The sequence below is a fragment of the Ischnura elegans genome, chromosome 8 (assembly GCF_921293095.1).
Source record: "Ischnura elegans chromosome 8, ioIscEleg1.1, whole genome shotgun sequence".
Taxonomy (NCBI): Eukaryota; Metazoa; Arthropoda; class Insecta; order Odonata; family Coenagrionidae; genus Ischnura; species Ischnura elegans.
In genome coordinates, this window is record NC_060253.1 from 16,382,245 (window position 1) to 16,397,835 (window position 15,591).

General features: G+C 38.7%; 1 protein-coding gene across 7 annotated transcripts in view; it reads right to left on the reverse strand.

Annotated features, from left to right (window-relative positions):
• LOC124164030 (insulin-like growth factor 2 mRNA-binding protein 1) overlaps window positions 1–15,591 on the reverse strand; it is a 207,621-nt gene that overhangs the window by 24,309 nt on the left and 167,721 nt on the right. For 3 of the 7 annotated variants that reach the window (XM_046541187.1, XM_046541188.1, XM_046541191.1), the window contains 3 exons: window positions 9,340–9,522; window positions 5,712–5,891; window positions 3,216–3,302 (listed from right to left, as the gene is read on the reverse strand). In XM_046541187.1, coding sequence (XP_046397143.1) covers window positions 3,216–3,302; window positions 5,712–5,891; window positions 9,340–9,522 — 450 coding nt within the window. Of the gene's footprint in view, window positions 1–3,215; window positions 3,303–5,711; window positions 5,892–9,339; window positions 9,523–12,885; window positions 13,102–15,591 lie in introns of those variants that run through there. The other 4 variants (XM_046541189.1, XM_046541193.1, XM_046541190.1 and 1 more) reach the window with 3 other exon arrangements.

Here is a 15,591-nt window from a genome sequence, read left to right on the forward strand (position 1 = left end):
TTAAGCCTGACAAATAATCAGGGGATTATGAACTTTATCCATGTGGAAAGAAATTGCATGATTTGCAAGAATTACTATGAGAGTGAAGGGCTCTTGGGCCAAATGCACCCCTCTGAAATGTTTTCTCCAGCCCTTGCAAAATTACTCCTTATTGGATGATTAACCATTTAATGCCTATCGTCCAACAGATTCAGGCTTCAATTGGTGGAAGGAAGTTAGGCATACTTAAATAAATAAAAGACAGTAGCACTTTTCCACAATCTTGTGGAAAAGTGCCACAATCTTTTATTTATTTAAGTATGCCTCTTGTCGGCTATACATATTCCTACCCAAGCAAACTGGAAATTAATTTTATGTTCATGAAAAAATTTTGTTTCCAAAATATCTCACCCCAGAAAGAGGCAAAACGGACATTTATTAAAAGGAATCATTGGCAATAAGTACATCAATTCATAAGAAAATATCTAATGAATACAACACGCATATTATGGAATCACTGTGACCACTGGAAACATACTTATACCACATGCAAGCCAAATGAGAAATGACCTATAGCTGTCCCAGTCCCTTAAGAAATACCTCAAAGAGCTGTAGGAGCAAAGTGAGGACATTCCACATGACAAGCAGGTACGGTAACATTTACAAGTATGATAAATAGATACATAAAGGCAAGACTACTGAAGCTGAGATAAAAATGATAGATTGTGTCAGCAAAAGGTTTCCATAGGTGAAAGAAGTTACCAAAGGAAGCTTTGGGAAGAAAGTGAGAAATGAACTTCTAAAAAGACAAAAAAAGAGACAGGCTATCGTGACTAAGATAGATTATTAAAAAAGACTTGTGGCTAGTGATGGGCATAGTCGGTCATTCTCGTGATCCCAATCACGGTCACCATTCATTTGAGTGAGTCTGTCGTGATCGGCAGGCCATGAATGAATGGGTCATATTTGTGGGAAGTGGACGGCAATCACGACCGCATAGACAATCATAACCGAGGAGGCAATCACTACCCTATTGTCAATCATGACCCGCTGATCGCTCTCTTCTTATGGGAAATATCTATGTTGCTCGTTAAAAATAAATTGAATGTATTATAAATACTAAAAGAACTGTGGCTGAACATCAAATGGCTGCGCTGCCCATTAAGTAAATGAGTAAAATTCTTAATCTGAAGAGTAAAATTAATTTTTGTAACTTCGTGTATTTACATGCATTGTTACTATCCTATATTTTTTGCTGTAGTTAAATTCGTAATTTATCTACAGGCTTTCACACATTTTTCACTCTCCCTTTCATTTGTGAGTACTTTCCTGCAGTGGGTTTTTTTTGCATAATATATCACTGCCTTATTTCCCATCGCTTTTCTCACATTTATTTATACCTTTCTTTACACTTATTTCATGTATTTTTGACGAAGGGTTACATGGAAGTAGGGACTGCCCCACACTCTATCTTGCCCAAATAAAGACAAGTTGTTCTTATTATTAACCTTTAAAGTTTTTTCATTTTTTAAATCCGGAAACTAGTTAACTTTTATCTCAATTACTTCCAAAACATTCACAAAATACAGAATGTGCCTGAAATGTTGTTTATTGTACTCATTTTATTATTTTTCAAGATACAGAATCATAACAACAATAATTTCCAATCATTCGAGGGACATATGGTTCATCATCAATATTTTTATTTGGAAAGTCATAAGAAATAATAAAACTGATTGTAAGACATGAGAGAAAATTGGTCTCTTTCAACATTTTTGGCATATCACTTGAGGTATGTACAACACCATAGGTACCCCGAAATATCGATTACAGAAAAATTTACAATTAATGTGAACATTACCCCTAAAAGTGATTGCAATACCATTCCATTCATCAGCATGAGTGAAAGAGCAGTCAAAAGTGGCTAATTCAAGTCGCGACTGACGATCATCAACCGCGACATCTTCGAAGAATGATAGCGATTGAACTGTGTTTGAGAATGACCTAAGCAGTTAACAATCACGAATGACCAAATAGCTGGTGATTGACGGAAAACGACTACGTTCACGAATGACCTGCATCTGGAAATGACTGCGCGGTAAACGAAACAATCATGAACAACCGACTATCGCGACTGATGGAGAACGTCCACGATCATGAACGACCGACGTGAGGAAATGACCCTCTCGGTCATCTGAATGATCCCGTTCACCGATCAATCTCAGAGACGACCCTGGTCACATGATTCGATCGTTCATGACCGACCCATCACTACTTGTGGCCCAAGAAATTTAGAGGAAGTTTGTTTGAGTTAGAAGGATACATAGAGAAGAGGGGTGGTATTGTGGAGAGCAGAGGGAAAACATCTCACATGTGTTGTCAGATGGAAATTATTGGAAGAGAAATGAAGAAGTAATTAGTTTAAGAGGGCACCAAACATCTAATGAAGGTCGCAGAAGGAATGATGAAAGTGAAAAGGGAAAGAGGAAACAAAAATGGGAAAATTCTGGATTCCATCAAAATAAGTCGAATGCCAGCCAAACACAATATGTACGTCATACGTTAACACTAGAAATAAACATTTTTAATTGCAACCAGAGAGAAAAGTGTGGTTTAAAAACGTCAAGTCAAAGGTATCACAGCCAGCAGAATCACAGAGGTGTTTTTGTACCTAATACCCAGCCTAAATTCCACCAAATTAAGTATAACAATGTGCATGGAAAGAAACCCATACACTAAGTAATCAGTAGCAAAAATATACTTGATAGACACGAGTAAATGTAAGAAAGTGCCAGAAATACTCAAATAAAATAAAGTATGCGATTGCAAACATTGACTTCTTCCTGAAACATGGAAATATCAAATATGTGAATTATAAATGTGTCTAAAAGAGACTGTGACAAAAGAAGGAAAAATTACTGTCAAATTTTTAACAAATGATGCATTGAAGAATAGGAGACCTAAGAGAAGGATTGAGAACTCTCCTTTGGTCTGATATAATACTTTTGGCAATGTACATGAGTTTGAATGACCAACAATACTGAATTCTAAGAATCCCCTCTCTTGATCAGCATGAATAAATTGGAACATGCATGGAATATATCAAACTAAGTCCTAACCCCACATGAATTTTTGTAGATATCCATAGCCAATACCATTATTGCATGTTGATAACAAAAGCATCAAAATAAGTATCTCAGTAACCAACAAAAGATATTGGGCAATGAAAAACTTACCGAGCTCTTGTTTGTTGCGTTATTTGCCTAATAGTGCTCCCTTGTCTTCCAATTATCGCCCCAACCATATCACTCTGAACCAAAATCCTGCAACAAAGAAGAAACAACAGTTAAAATATTACCAATCTAAAGAATATTAAAGAATATCTTCTCACAAAAATGTGGACTATTCTAAAATGCTCATCACAAAGAAACATTGCATTGATGGTAAAATGCTAAACACTTGAATAAAACTGGATAAATACTCAAAAATAAATGATTACATAAAGGAATACACGAAAATATCAATTTCTGGTATTGCGAAAAATAGGAGTAACAATAACCTAATTCAAGAGGCAAAGAAAAACCTCAAACATTACCCAGGCCAGTGAAGAATTCAGTAATAAACAGTACATAAGGATAGAACTAGCAGCAGCTATGACCTAAATAATAGTTAGAATGTACAAAAAAACCTTATATTTATCATGCACAAAGGTTAAGAAAAGACTTTGCTGTTTCACAAAATAAAATATATTTGCGACCGGTTTCGATACCGGTCGCAAATATATTTTATTTTGTGAAACAGCAAAGTCTTTTCTTAACCTTTGTGCATCATGAAGGAGTTTCACCATGTTACGCCAACCACCATCGCACTTATATTTATCATAATAGCATTAGTTCAGAGTAGCATTATCTAAACGAAAATGAAAAGGAGACTTCGTTTATTTACGTGTATTAATTTCCACATAGTTGAGCCTAATACAATTGAACGAATTAGCATTACCTATCTATGCTATTTGGATGTGTAACAGCAATAGAACATTGTGCCAAGTGCATTTCACCATCCTATTCAGATACCACAGCAACGATCAACATTTATGTGAATAGGTATCCTTGATCAGCATTCAACCCTGAAAGCACTGGTGAATTAATCCCTTTCAGAGGGGCAAGTGAGTGTCTACAGTGTGAGGAAATGATTCCTTATGCCAAGACATTTAGAATTCATTAAATTCAACACGATTAAAAAATCTCACATACATTATGGCAAAGCATTATTACTTATGGCTATGTGGCTACCCATTACTGTGAGTATTTACTTAGATATCTCTCAGGAATCAGTATTGAGCAGATTAACTAACTTGATTATGTCATTTAACTTACAGTGATAAAATTGGATTAGGGTGCAGGAGGTATGAGAAGATGACAGCAACAACAACACCAGTATGAATGTAACTGTGATAAAGGAGATTATTAAAATAATACCATGAAGCATGATGGAAAATATTTTCAGCCAATCTCACTGCACAGGCAAGATTAGCACCGTAATAGGGTGGTTTCCTATTATTTTTTTATTGCCTTAATCGAAAGATTATTACTCCTGGAGTACGTATTTCACGCTTTTAGATTTTTAAATGACAATATCTATTTTTCGCGATTAAATGAAAAGTGAAAAATTTCTACCGCGCGAAAACGCGACGCGTAAGTATGAATGCCGGGAAATCTCACCGTGTGACATATTTCTGGTTCCCGCTGCCGCCCTGTGAGGTGACCTTGAAACGAGTTGAGCGCTGATACGACGCAGGATGCTAGCGGGTAGCTGAGTACCCTGCTGGCTGGTAGCGCTTGGCTTAAATAAGGATTATTAATGCCTTATCAAATGAAGAAAACTTTCCGACCTTAGCCAGTTTTAATAAGTGATTATTAAGACATGTTTCCCTGAGCTCTGCGCCTCATGCATGCATTGGTAACCTCAGACGACATATAACTCCTATCCTCTCGTGTAGAAACTAGGTCCCTGTGACGTCACGTGGAGTGGCATCGCATGGGCGCCAATCTGGCCCTTTTCAAATGAGGATAAAAATGGACCATTGTCATTCGTCTAAACCGGTATTTCTAAAACGAAATAATTTGTATATTATGAATACAGTAATGGTGGGTAACGAATCGCAATCAATGACTTTCGTTTTCTTTGATGAAGGAAACTACCCCATTCCTAACCAATTTATTCACCAATTCTTCATTTGGGTATCAAAAACTTTCAATGGCAACAGGAAAAATCTACAGTAGATTCATCTGAAGCAAATCTATCACTCATTTTTTACATGGTGTCTCAAGAGATGCATATATACATGTAAATGTTATCTAAGTAGTTGCTTTTATTTCTTAGCCAAGGATCCCAATCGGTCCTTCATCCCCTTTCAAAGGTTTTTGCTTCCCACCCTTCTCCTGCTTCCCCCTTATGTTCAAGACAATGAGCTCCTTCAGCTTTGAAAACATCTTTGCAATGGTACACTAATGTTGGCACTGCTCCCTCATTGATGTGAAACATTATTGAACTCACCAAAGAGGAAAGTCCATTTGCCTGGAGGCAAATACACAGGAGGAGAAAATAGGCAATAAGAAAATAATAAACTAGGGAAAGTTCACTCCGGAATGAATCTGGCAAGAAATTTTACCCAAAAACACGCCACGATGATGGCGAAATGATGAAATGTTGGCAAGAGCAAATGTACTCACCGTAGGGGGAAGTCCGTTTGCCTGGTGGTTAGTGGCATGTTCGAGAAGGGCATGAGACCAGTCCGAGGGCCACCCCTTCCTCCCCTCCCCCCTCTTCCGCCCCCACCTCCCCGCTCCATTGCAAGCTCCACCTTTAGTGAGGCACCCTCAAACTCACAACCATTCAACTGGTTCACCGCCCTGGAAAACAAAGAAGAAATTAAGGTCATACTCACTTTATTCTTGGCATCATCATCATCATCATTTTCATATGATATAAGTACATAGGAATCATAATTTTTGCAAATAAAAATGTTTATGGTTTCATTTTATGACCTCACCACCACTTACTCAAGCAACACGGATCATACTAACTTTCCACGTCCAAATTCCTTAAGTCCTTAAGTTTTCCCTGATTTCCAGTCCGAAATAAAAACAATCCCTGACAATATATCAATGGGAAACCAATCGAACATAGGGATTTCATTGGAAAATGCAGCATGTTATACAGTGAAATGAAGTCCAAGAGTACATAGTAAGAGAAGCAGAAATGAAGGCAACTACCTCCAAGTTGGTGCTATCACATGGCACCTAGACTTAAGGGCAAAATAAAGCACAGCAACACAGACTCACACGTTTCAACCATGGTTGATTTTTATCTTATTGCTGCGCCACTTAACTGCGTTTGCACTGCACTAAGTTTTTCCCTCACCTTAACTTTAATTTCCTGACATTTACATAGCTTACAGTTCCATATTTTATTTCCCTGTTATTTCCATGACTGATTTTCACGTTGAATTTCACCGTTGGTGTTGACTCATCAACAATCTGTCTTTACAGTTGCGATCTAGCTAAAAATAAAACCTGGTGAGGCTGACGATGATGAGAAAACTAAACATCAAAATGTTGGTTAACACGGAGCCAATTGCAGAATTTTTTAATTAATATCATTCACTGGGAAAGCCTTTGGTCTCACTATCAATGGACTAGTTTCATGTAGCATTTCCTATCATTTCTCCAAAAAGCTCTTCTCACGTACATCAACATTCACTTTTACATCCTTCATCATTATTCTTCGCAAAGATAGAAAATGTTTACCACAATATGCTGGAATCACTAAAACCACCAATGAGGGAGTTATGACACATTTGTTTTAACAACACTTCATTTTCGTCCTCATTATAACAACCAACAACCCAAAAAACAACAGTTGATTGGGCAAAGACTGAATTCCATAAAACATTATTCCTGGGAGGAACGAAAGTTAACTACTTGGTCAAAAATTGAAGATCCTAATAAACCTTAAAATGATAGTAATCCGCATTAGAATTTGAACTTGGTTTTAGTTGAATGCATACACAATTTTGCAAATAAATGAAACACAAAAGATTAAGAATGAGTATAAAATATGTATACGCATATATGGAACATTTCCCTGCAGAACACCTAATAGGTTACCTAGCAAGGTAACATGTAGATATAGAAGAAAAATACTAAATGCAAGGAAATCATACTAAAACTTCTACTACTATCACTACATCAAGTAAGAGGCATTTCACTCATGAAAATATATGCACTCATCCACATACATACATCATAATTTCCACTGAAAGTACCTCAGTAAGCACCAGACACAGCTTTTTTGGAACTACATTATTTTGAAAAAAGTTCCATTATTGAGTTGGCGCTGTTCTCGCCAAATATAAAACTTGTAAAACTCGATAAATATAAAACTTGTGTAGTAAGCAGCATGAGTAAGGAATTTAATTTCATGAACTATTTTTCATAACTGCAGTGCAAAAGATAAATCTCTATGGCTGCAAGGAGACTTTCTTAGAACTTTTCCAATCCTAGTGATTTACTATGGACACCATTTAACCAAGATGCTTAATTGCATCCTTGGACAAAAAAATCACTTGTTTAGAAAGTTTAGATTGCATGAGTGAAATTCAAATAATTTGAACAACACTGTTCAAGAAGTTTAATGGCAAATTAGCAATAGGGGTTCCAGCAAGTGAAAAAGCAATAATCATCTATAATTATTCACATCAAAAAACAAAAACAATGAAAGTATTACACTTAATCAACAATTGCTTTTTGAGTTCAAATTTCTTGAATATTGCCCTTCAAATAGGAAAAAACAGTTACATAGGCCACACAAAAGGAGGAGAAAATAACTGCACATAAAATATACTCAAAATAGCAACAGCAAAATGAAAATATTAATGCTGAAAAAGCTCATCTGAATATACTACCACACTTTGGTAAAACTAGAATAGTCACTAAACTTGGTGGAGACACTAGAGATCCTGCATTGGACACACTAAACTTTGCTCTCATTCTGAATTAACTCCCCTCGCCAAATATTCTTCAAAGAAAAAAAACAACCACTACCAATAAAGCAAATTAAACTACGCTTTGTTCTCATTCTCAATAAACTCCCCTCGCCAAATATTCTTCAAAGAAAAAAAACAACCACTACCAATAAAGCAAATTAAACTACGCTTTGCTCTCATTCTCAATAAACTCCCCTTGCCAAAACTTCTTTTTAACAAAAACAAACACTACCAATAAAGCCAGTAAAAATTCTATCAATTAAGAAAAAAAATGGATTCCTAGTAAAGACCTGCACTTGATTACAGCTTGCTTGTAAAGCACTTCAGTTTACCCTACCTCTTTCAAGGTGGCAACCTAATATGTACACTTATGAATCTCATTAGCTGAAGAGCTTACCTATCATCATGTTTGGTAACTATTCTTGCACTCAACCTCATTTAATACAACCTTAGCAATAAGTACGTTTGAGTTTCATATGATTTAATTGATATCGCCATAAACTGACTCAATATAGGCAATAGTAACAACAATTTGAGGATTAAAAAGAAACAAGTTTGTCTCCCCTAGGGAGCTACAGTTTCTTGAATTACACTTTGCAGTCCTCACAGGAGGAGTCAGACGTAAGAGGTGCAAGGAATAAATGAGCACTGTAGAGTTATGGCTGTTTGAGCCATCCCCTGACTCAAAGAACTGCACTGACAATAAAATATCATAGACCTAGTGCTCTCCAAAATGTCATCAGCCACATAGTTCCTCAGCTGAAGGAAGGCCTTCACACCTTTACCACAGCAAATCCAGGAGAGAATTAATTCTCAAATCAGAATAATATTTCATTTAATTACAAAACTGACCTACCAACCACACTGGCACGTCACAGATCAGCCAATGTAAAGCGGCACCAAAAATAAGAGAAATATTTTTGTGGTCCAATAATCAAGAAAAATACTCTGATTTTAAGCATAAAAAAAGAAGCTGACAAAATTTGCAATGGAAAGAGAACAGGGACAGAACACACTGACAGCACAGAGTACAGCAAACGAGACAACTGATTTCATTATCAATTCAATTCCCTTTCACCACTGAGGTAAGAGAAACTTAGTACTTTTGATACCCTCAACAACCATAGAGAAACATAAGAAAGCAGAGTGAAGTAGGGTCAAACTGGCAATATTGGAGGAAGAACAGAAAGGGCTTAGGAGAGAGAAAAAGCTGTAACCAAACTCCACATTCATGACACTAAAAAGTGACAGAGCAAAAGGCATGGAAAGGTACTTGAACAATCCCAGCGTGCAGCAAAGAGAATTTCACTTACTGCTGTGCCTGCTCCAGGCTCTCGTATCCAATTTGGACAGCTTGAGTAGCGCCATCCCCTCCACGTCCCCCGCTAAGTTTCTCACAGTTTTGCACTGGTCCAAAGGGGGTGAGGAGGGGCTCTAGGTCCTCAAAACGTACATGTGGAGGAATATTGCTAACCACAATCCTCGTGTTTGAACCACTGCACATGCAAAATGGAAGTAAACGAAGATTAGCAACATGGAGAGACCACAGTGCTGAATAATAAACAGACGAGACACTTGACCTGACAAGTATAAGTGGATTTCGACACACACATGGAAATTGAGGATCCAACAACCAGGAGCATCACCAAACAAACGATAACTATCAGTTAACATCAACACCTTCCTCTGTGTACAGATTAATTCAGAGATGTAAATAAATCAAGGTTTCATTTATTTCTGAATTTGTTGTGGTTGGATGTGAAAATAAAGGAAGGTCACGAGGGAACTTAATTTGGAAAAATCACCAGCATGTAAGTATATACATCTATTAAGAAAAGGTAATCTCACATATTTTAAAATCTATAAATTGGCAATACCATGAAACCAAACAAATGTCAATTAATACGCAGTAAATCAAGGAGGAAAGAATTGAGTTTACAAATGCTTCGCAAAACATAATTAATAAATATTTGGTCAAATTAATAAGTAATTGCAATCATCATAACTGCCAACTAAAGCCGCCACATTTGTTTTATAAGTGGTCACCCGGGATACCTCATTCCACTTCATCCAACAGGCGTCTACAATGTAATGTCTTCATTGATTTGCTGACTTCCTAACAGCGAAATGATCTAACTCAGTGGCTGAAGTACAAGTACATATGTCTAATTCTATGGGAGTTTTTTTTTTAATACTCTCCACTTTCCAAATTGTTCTTTTCAATGAACAAGGAAATTTTTTTTACTTCAATAACGAAATTGAACAACATTCTGGCAGAGCAAATAACGCTAATGTCAAATAGCGCACGACCAAACACGGCGTATTGCTTTGTGTATATTTATTTATTTCCTTTACCCCATAAACAGCACATTTACGGCCTTTACAATGGGGAATTAACTATTAACAATGAAGGACATTCACCCACGCCCATGCCCTGGATAATGGTAACTTACCCAGGCGGGACTCGAACCCGCGACCTTCGTTTTAGCAGTGTATACGAGTACTGTACCCCGCCGCCACCGAGGTCGGCAACTGACCAGTATTATATTTTCCAATTCCTAGCTTTGCGGCTGTATACTGGATGTTTCTTCAATTGTTGGTTGCTGTCAATTACTTACAGTCAAGTCATGGCAAAGATTCAAGAAATGGAATTAAGGGTAGGGGATATGGGCAGAGTTAAGGACAATTTTGGGAGTTCTATGTTTGAGGTTTGGGTTCATAGTCCCAGAAACATAACAATATAAATGATGTGTGAACACCTCTCAGTACAGCCACCAGGCTAGGAGCTGGCAACGTCTTTAAGAGCGACTCGGCCATCGTCTAACAGCCCTGAAGACGATGGTTGAGTCGGTCATCGATACGCCAGAAGCATTCCAGTTCTTGACGCGGAGGCAGTCCCAAGAGCTTTTTACGAAGTCTATTTGCCGGGAGAGCAACCAATCCTCCTAATCAACTGAAACGCTCGCAACTTCAGGGTTAATTTAAATGAAGTTAAGCATAAAGCTCTTCTGGTGTTATCATCTAGTCATATATACGAAAAAAATGTTACCTCACATGGGAATGCGACAAGCAAGGAATAGTAACCGTAATGGATTCAACGAAAAATTAGGACCATATTTTCGTAGAGGTTTTGTGAATTCTGTTCCCAAGCCATAATTCTGTGACAATGTAAGTTTGGACTCAAGTGTGTCAACCCAGACAAAAAAAAGAACGAGAACCACGGATGAGAATTTTCAGTTTAGTCAATAGAAGGGTCTATGCAAATAGAGTGGTTTTAAGTTCATGTCGAGGGTCCAAATGCATCCTAACTTGCTCTCACAACTACATTTACCCATTTCACTTCCCTCCATTTTCCTATGATACGCAGCGAGTTCCGAGGCATTTTTTCGCCAGTTCAGCGTTGGACAGCACCAAAGATCGCGATAATAATAAAACACAAGACCATATCACAATGGTCCATACCCCAAGTCCATAACACATTTGACAAATCTGGAGAATATCTCCGGAACACAGCATTGCGCACACTGTTTAAAAGAAGACTATGCAACTTATTCCGCGCAATTCACATGAAATCAACCAAATTACCTCCGCAGGTTGACCAAAATGGGGTGGAGTAACATGGCCACAGATCACGGAGGAAGAAAATTTATCCATTCTGTAAGAGACGATCCACGTAGCCCCAAATGTTCGGTACAAAACAAACATTCATTTATGACCACTTCTGGCGAGATATGACAAGAATGACTCCACTTTGGAAAGTGCTCCTGCTTTTGGCAGTTACGCGCGGCACAAAGGACGCTTTTATTGCCAGGCCTGCCACTATCGTTCATTGACCACACACACACAAGCTAGATTGAGACTTTGAACCTGACCTTTCAGAGCGAAAAACTTGGCCCACCCCGGGAAATATTTGTGGATGATACAGACATTGAGTGAAATACGACTGCCACAAGGCCAGTTGCGTCAGCGGTGTATGATTAACGAATTCGATCGTATCCCACAGAATAGATCTAAATTTAATCCCCCCAAGCCAAATCTATGGTGTATGGCACAGGTTGTTCTTTTCTATCTCAACCGTAAGCCATTCCAAATACCTCTTGGAAGGATAACCATGGTTCACCATTGTCATTTCATATTAATCTCAACAGCACAAGTAAGACACGTGGAAAATCTGAACTCGTCAAGGAAATTTCGAATTATTGAGCGCACGAAAGGGAGAGCATGCTTAGGCCAGATTTGACGGGAAAAGTAAAACATTTTCACTATTGACGATACCAGCACCTCTGTCATTATTCAGGTATTGCGTTTAGTAGATCCGTTAGTGGAGAAAAACCGAATTTCAGGTCTATTACCATGACGGTTTGATTGACACTGGTCAAAACTTGCAATCTTGATGCCAGCAGAGCCTCAATGTCGACCAGCACTGTACTTGAGAACGTAAACAGGGAATAGAGGAGGGATCACCGACTTCATTGCACGCCACATGCTCCAATTGACATGGCTACAAGCACAAACACAAGTGTTTTAGCGACGTAATTTTATAAATAAATAATTAACGCACTGAATATGAGGCATTCACTTTCCCCCTCCATCATTCCAGTAAATTAAAAGCTTAAAAATCACTGTAAATTCTTGCGCGGGGAATACAGAGATATGTATGTGCACAATTGGTTGGTAAAGATGCGATATTTTTCGACCTGGCATTGATACATCGTTTCCTTAACGTCGCAACTGTACACACAATTTTTAATTTCGCGGCGCTTCAGCACTTACATTGGAATCCGAACAAAATCGCCTCTCGTGAAAAGACTCAAAGGACGGAGGACTACTACAACTGCACGCCAATTCAGCGACTTTACCTCCTTTTGGCTCCTCCTCTGATGTAGACGTGACAGCCGGGCTGTGGTCCGAGGTACCACTGCCGGCCCATGCGACACACGCACCACATGCTCGGAACACACGTGAAATCACACACTCTCCCCGAGGAACACAACCGACTACACTACACCACCAACCGTCGAGTGCTTCCCCGACAGAAGAAGACAACCAGAAGACAACCTCCCCGACTCGCCTTATCGATACTACATCGACTTGAACGCACTCCATCGACAAATCGATTCAACAGCACCATACCCCCTCCCCCTTCCCCCCCAAACAGCTTGTTTGTCCTTGTGCACTGCGGATAGGATGGAAATTATCCCCCCCGGCGCAAATGAAACAGTAATGATTCCACGAAAGAATTGCCCTCAACCGGGCGGATCGTTACATTGTGGCTCACTTCTGGGAACTGCGAAATGCACCCGAGCCCCCTGCCCTACAATAATTTATCTACCTTGCAATCACTGTAGCACACTGTGAGCCAGACAAGGTTGCGGCGTCTGGAACGCAAAGGCCCGCGGTCTACCCACCTGCATGCCCGTATTAATGACTTTTTCACTCGAAAGATAACTTCAAGCGGCACGAAATTTGAGAAATGTTCATAATTGAAGAGTGGAACCGATGGAGGAGTGGGCATGAGGAGAGGGATTAAAGATCCATTTGACCAATAATGAACAATTCTTCACCAGGAAAAAACGCTCGATAGGTACTCGGAAAAAATAGGGAGACAAGACATTTCTGCTTCGGCAAAAGCCGGGAAATTAGCGTTTTTGTTCCAAATTAAGAGACAGATTCAGAGTTCTCCAACACTGTTAATAGGCCTGATAATTTTTTCAATTATTAACGTCTTGAGTATGTGGAACATGACCACCATTTCCAAGTAGAATGAAATAATACACAAAAATTCTTATCCCATCATAACTCGTCGTTGTCTACGTCTGGGGAAGCCATCCGCCATGTGTGGAAGATGTCATCACGCTTTCCCCGGTTTCCATGGCGTGGGCTGATGAATCAAGATCATAGTCAACAAAAGGTGCAGATAAAACCCGAAAACTTGAAGGCAGTAATTGTTTGCGAGGACGAGATGAAAAATGACAAAAGGATACAGTAGTTTCAATCAAATGCAATGCATTTCATAAAAATTCTTTTCAAATGAGGCAATAAACAGATTCGCACTGGGAGAACAGACGTCAGTTTAATGCAACAGCAGTAGTAAAAAAAGGTGTATTGCACTGCGAAAACGATATTACCGTTTTGACTCGGCCTCCAACTTAAAAGTATGGCAGAAACGACGAAATAATGGAGATATTTTTCCAAAACGAAGATAAGAAAAGTCCATTTTTAACCCAGTGGAGTGCGAAGCTCCGGCAAAATGAAGTTTTCTCAAAACTCCGTCAACAAACATTGAACCATCTTTATAATTCACAAAGCTCGCGTCCACACACTTCCCGCAGCGACTAGCGGGGCAGCATGTCGAGGCAACTGAGAAAACTACACGAAAAAACATTTGCAAACTTATACACTGCTAATAAGTTGGGAGAATAATTGCACCCTTATTAACCTTAATTTGTCGAAAACACAGACGAAGGCGACACACGCTGAACTAAGATGACAGAAGTTGCAATGACGGTTTGTAAACCCTGAGGATAAAAAGATGATTAAAAATCAAGGAAGACAACTTCCTGGAATATGTAGGAATGAATTATCATCGCACGTAAAATGCAATTGATTACACTAAATATGAAATTTCTAAATTCCACATCGCATCTGTAATGATAAAACGAAGCACTTATAGCTTTAAAAGTATTCAAGTTTCGCGATCTCGCCACTAATTCAATGTCGAATGAGATTCGCGGGAACATAACACTATTCCAAGATGCCTAATCAAAAATCTAGCATATGCATTTAAAAAAAACTCAATCGTGCAGGAACGGACGTTGAAAGTGTAACCGACATATGCCCTCGTGAACAATTTCAGTTTGGAGCTAACATTTCGTACATCAGGAAAAGATGGAAATTAATTTGATTTCGTGATTTTGACACGCAAGATATCCACTGAATTTGGTACATTCGGAATGAAAATGCCCACATAGACGTGATACAACATGAAAAGGACTCTTAATAAGATTGATTAGCAGGACAAAATAACAGGTAACTTCCAACAGAAAAGAATTGGTAGGAATGGAAAATACTACCCACGAAAAAACTAGAGCATGTGTCATAAAAAGTAATTCAATGAAGTGTTATATTTTACAAGATAATTAAAGGGGATGGTCATTCTGAAATATATCCTCGTCATAAGCAAGGTAAGGAATGAACTGTCATTTACTCACCGGTAGCCGAATGCGATTATACAATCCAAGTGAGAACGTCTTTCAAATGGAGGGTGATTACTTTCTCGATCGTTTGCCTTCGCGAAGGAAAACGAGAGGAAATTATAAATGAGAACGCGACTCGGTCACGATGAGGAGAGCTGTGGAGACGTTCCAATAGCGCGCAAACCATGCGATATCCCTCTCCTCCGAAAGACACGTCATTGACACGGAAACGGTGATGGATAAGTTATTGTTTCAGCAATTTTTCTATGTTTCTCGTTATGGATAAGGGGGAGCCGTATCGCTTTCCTTTATCAAAGAATACATTTATTATACAGGTTGCACTCCGGCGAAAGCCGCTTCCGTCCCCAA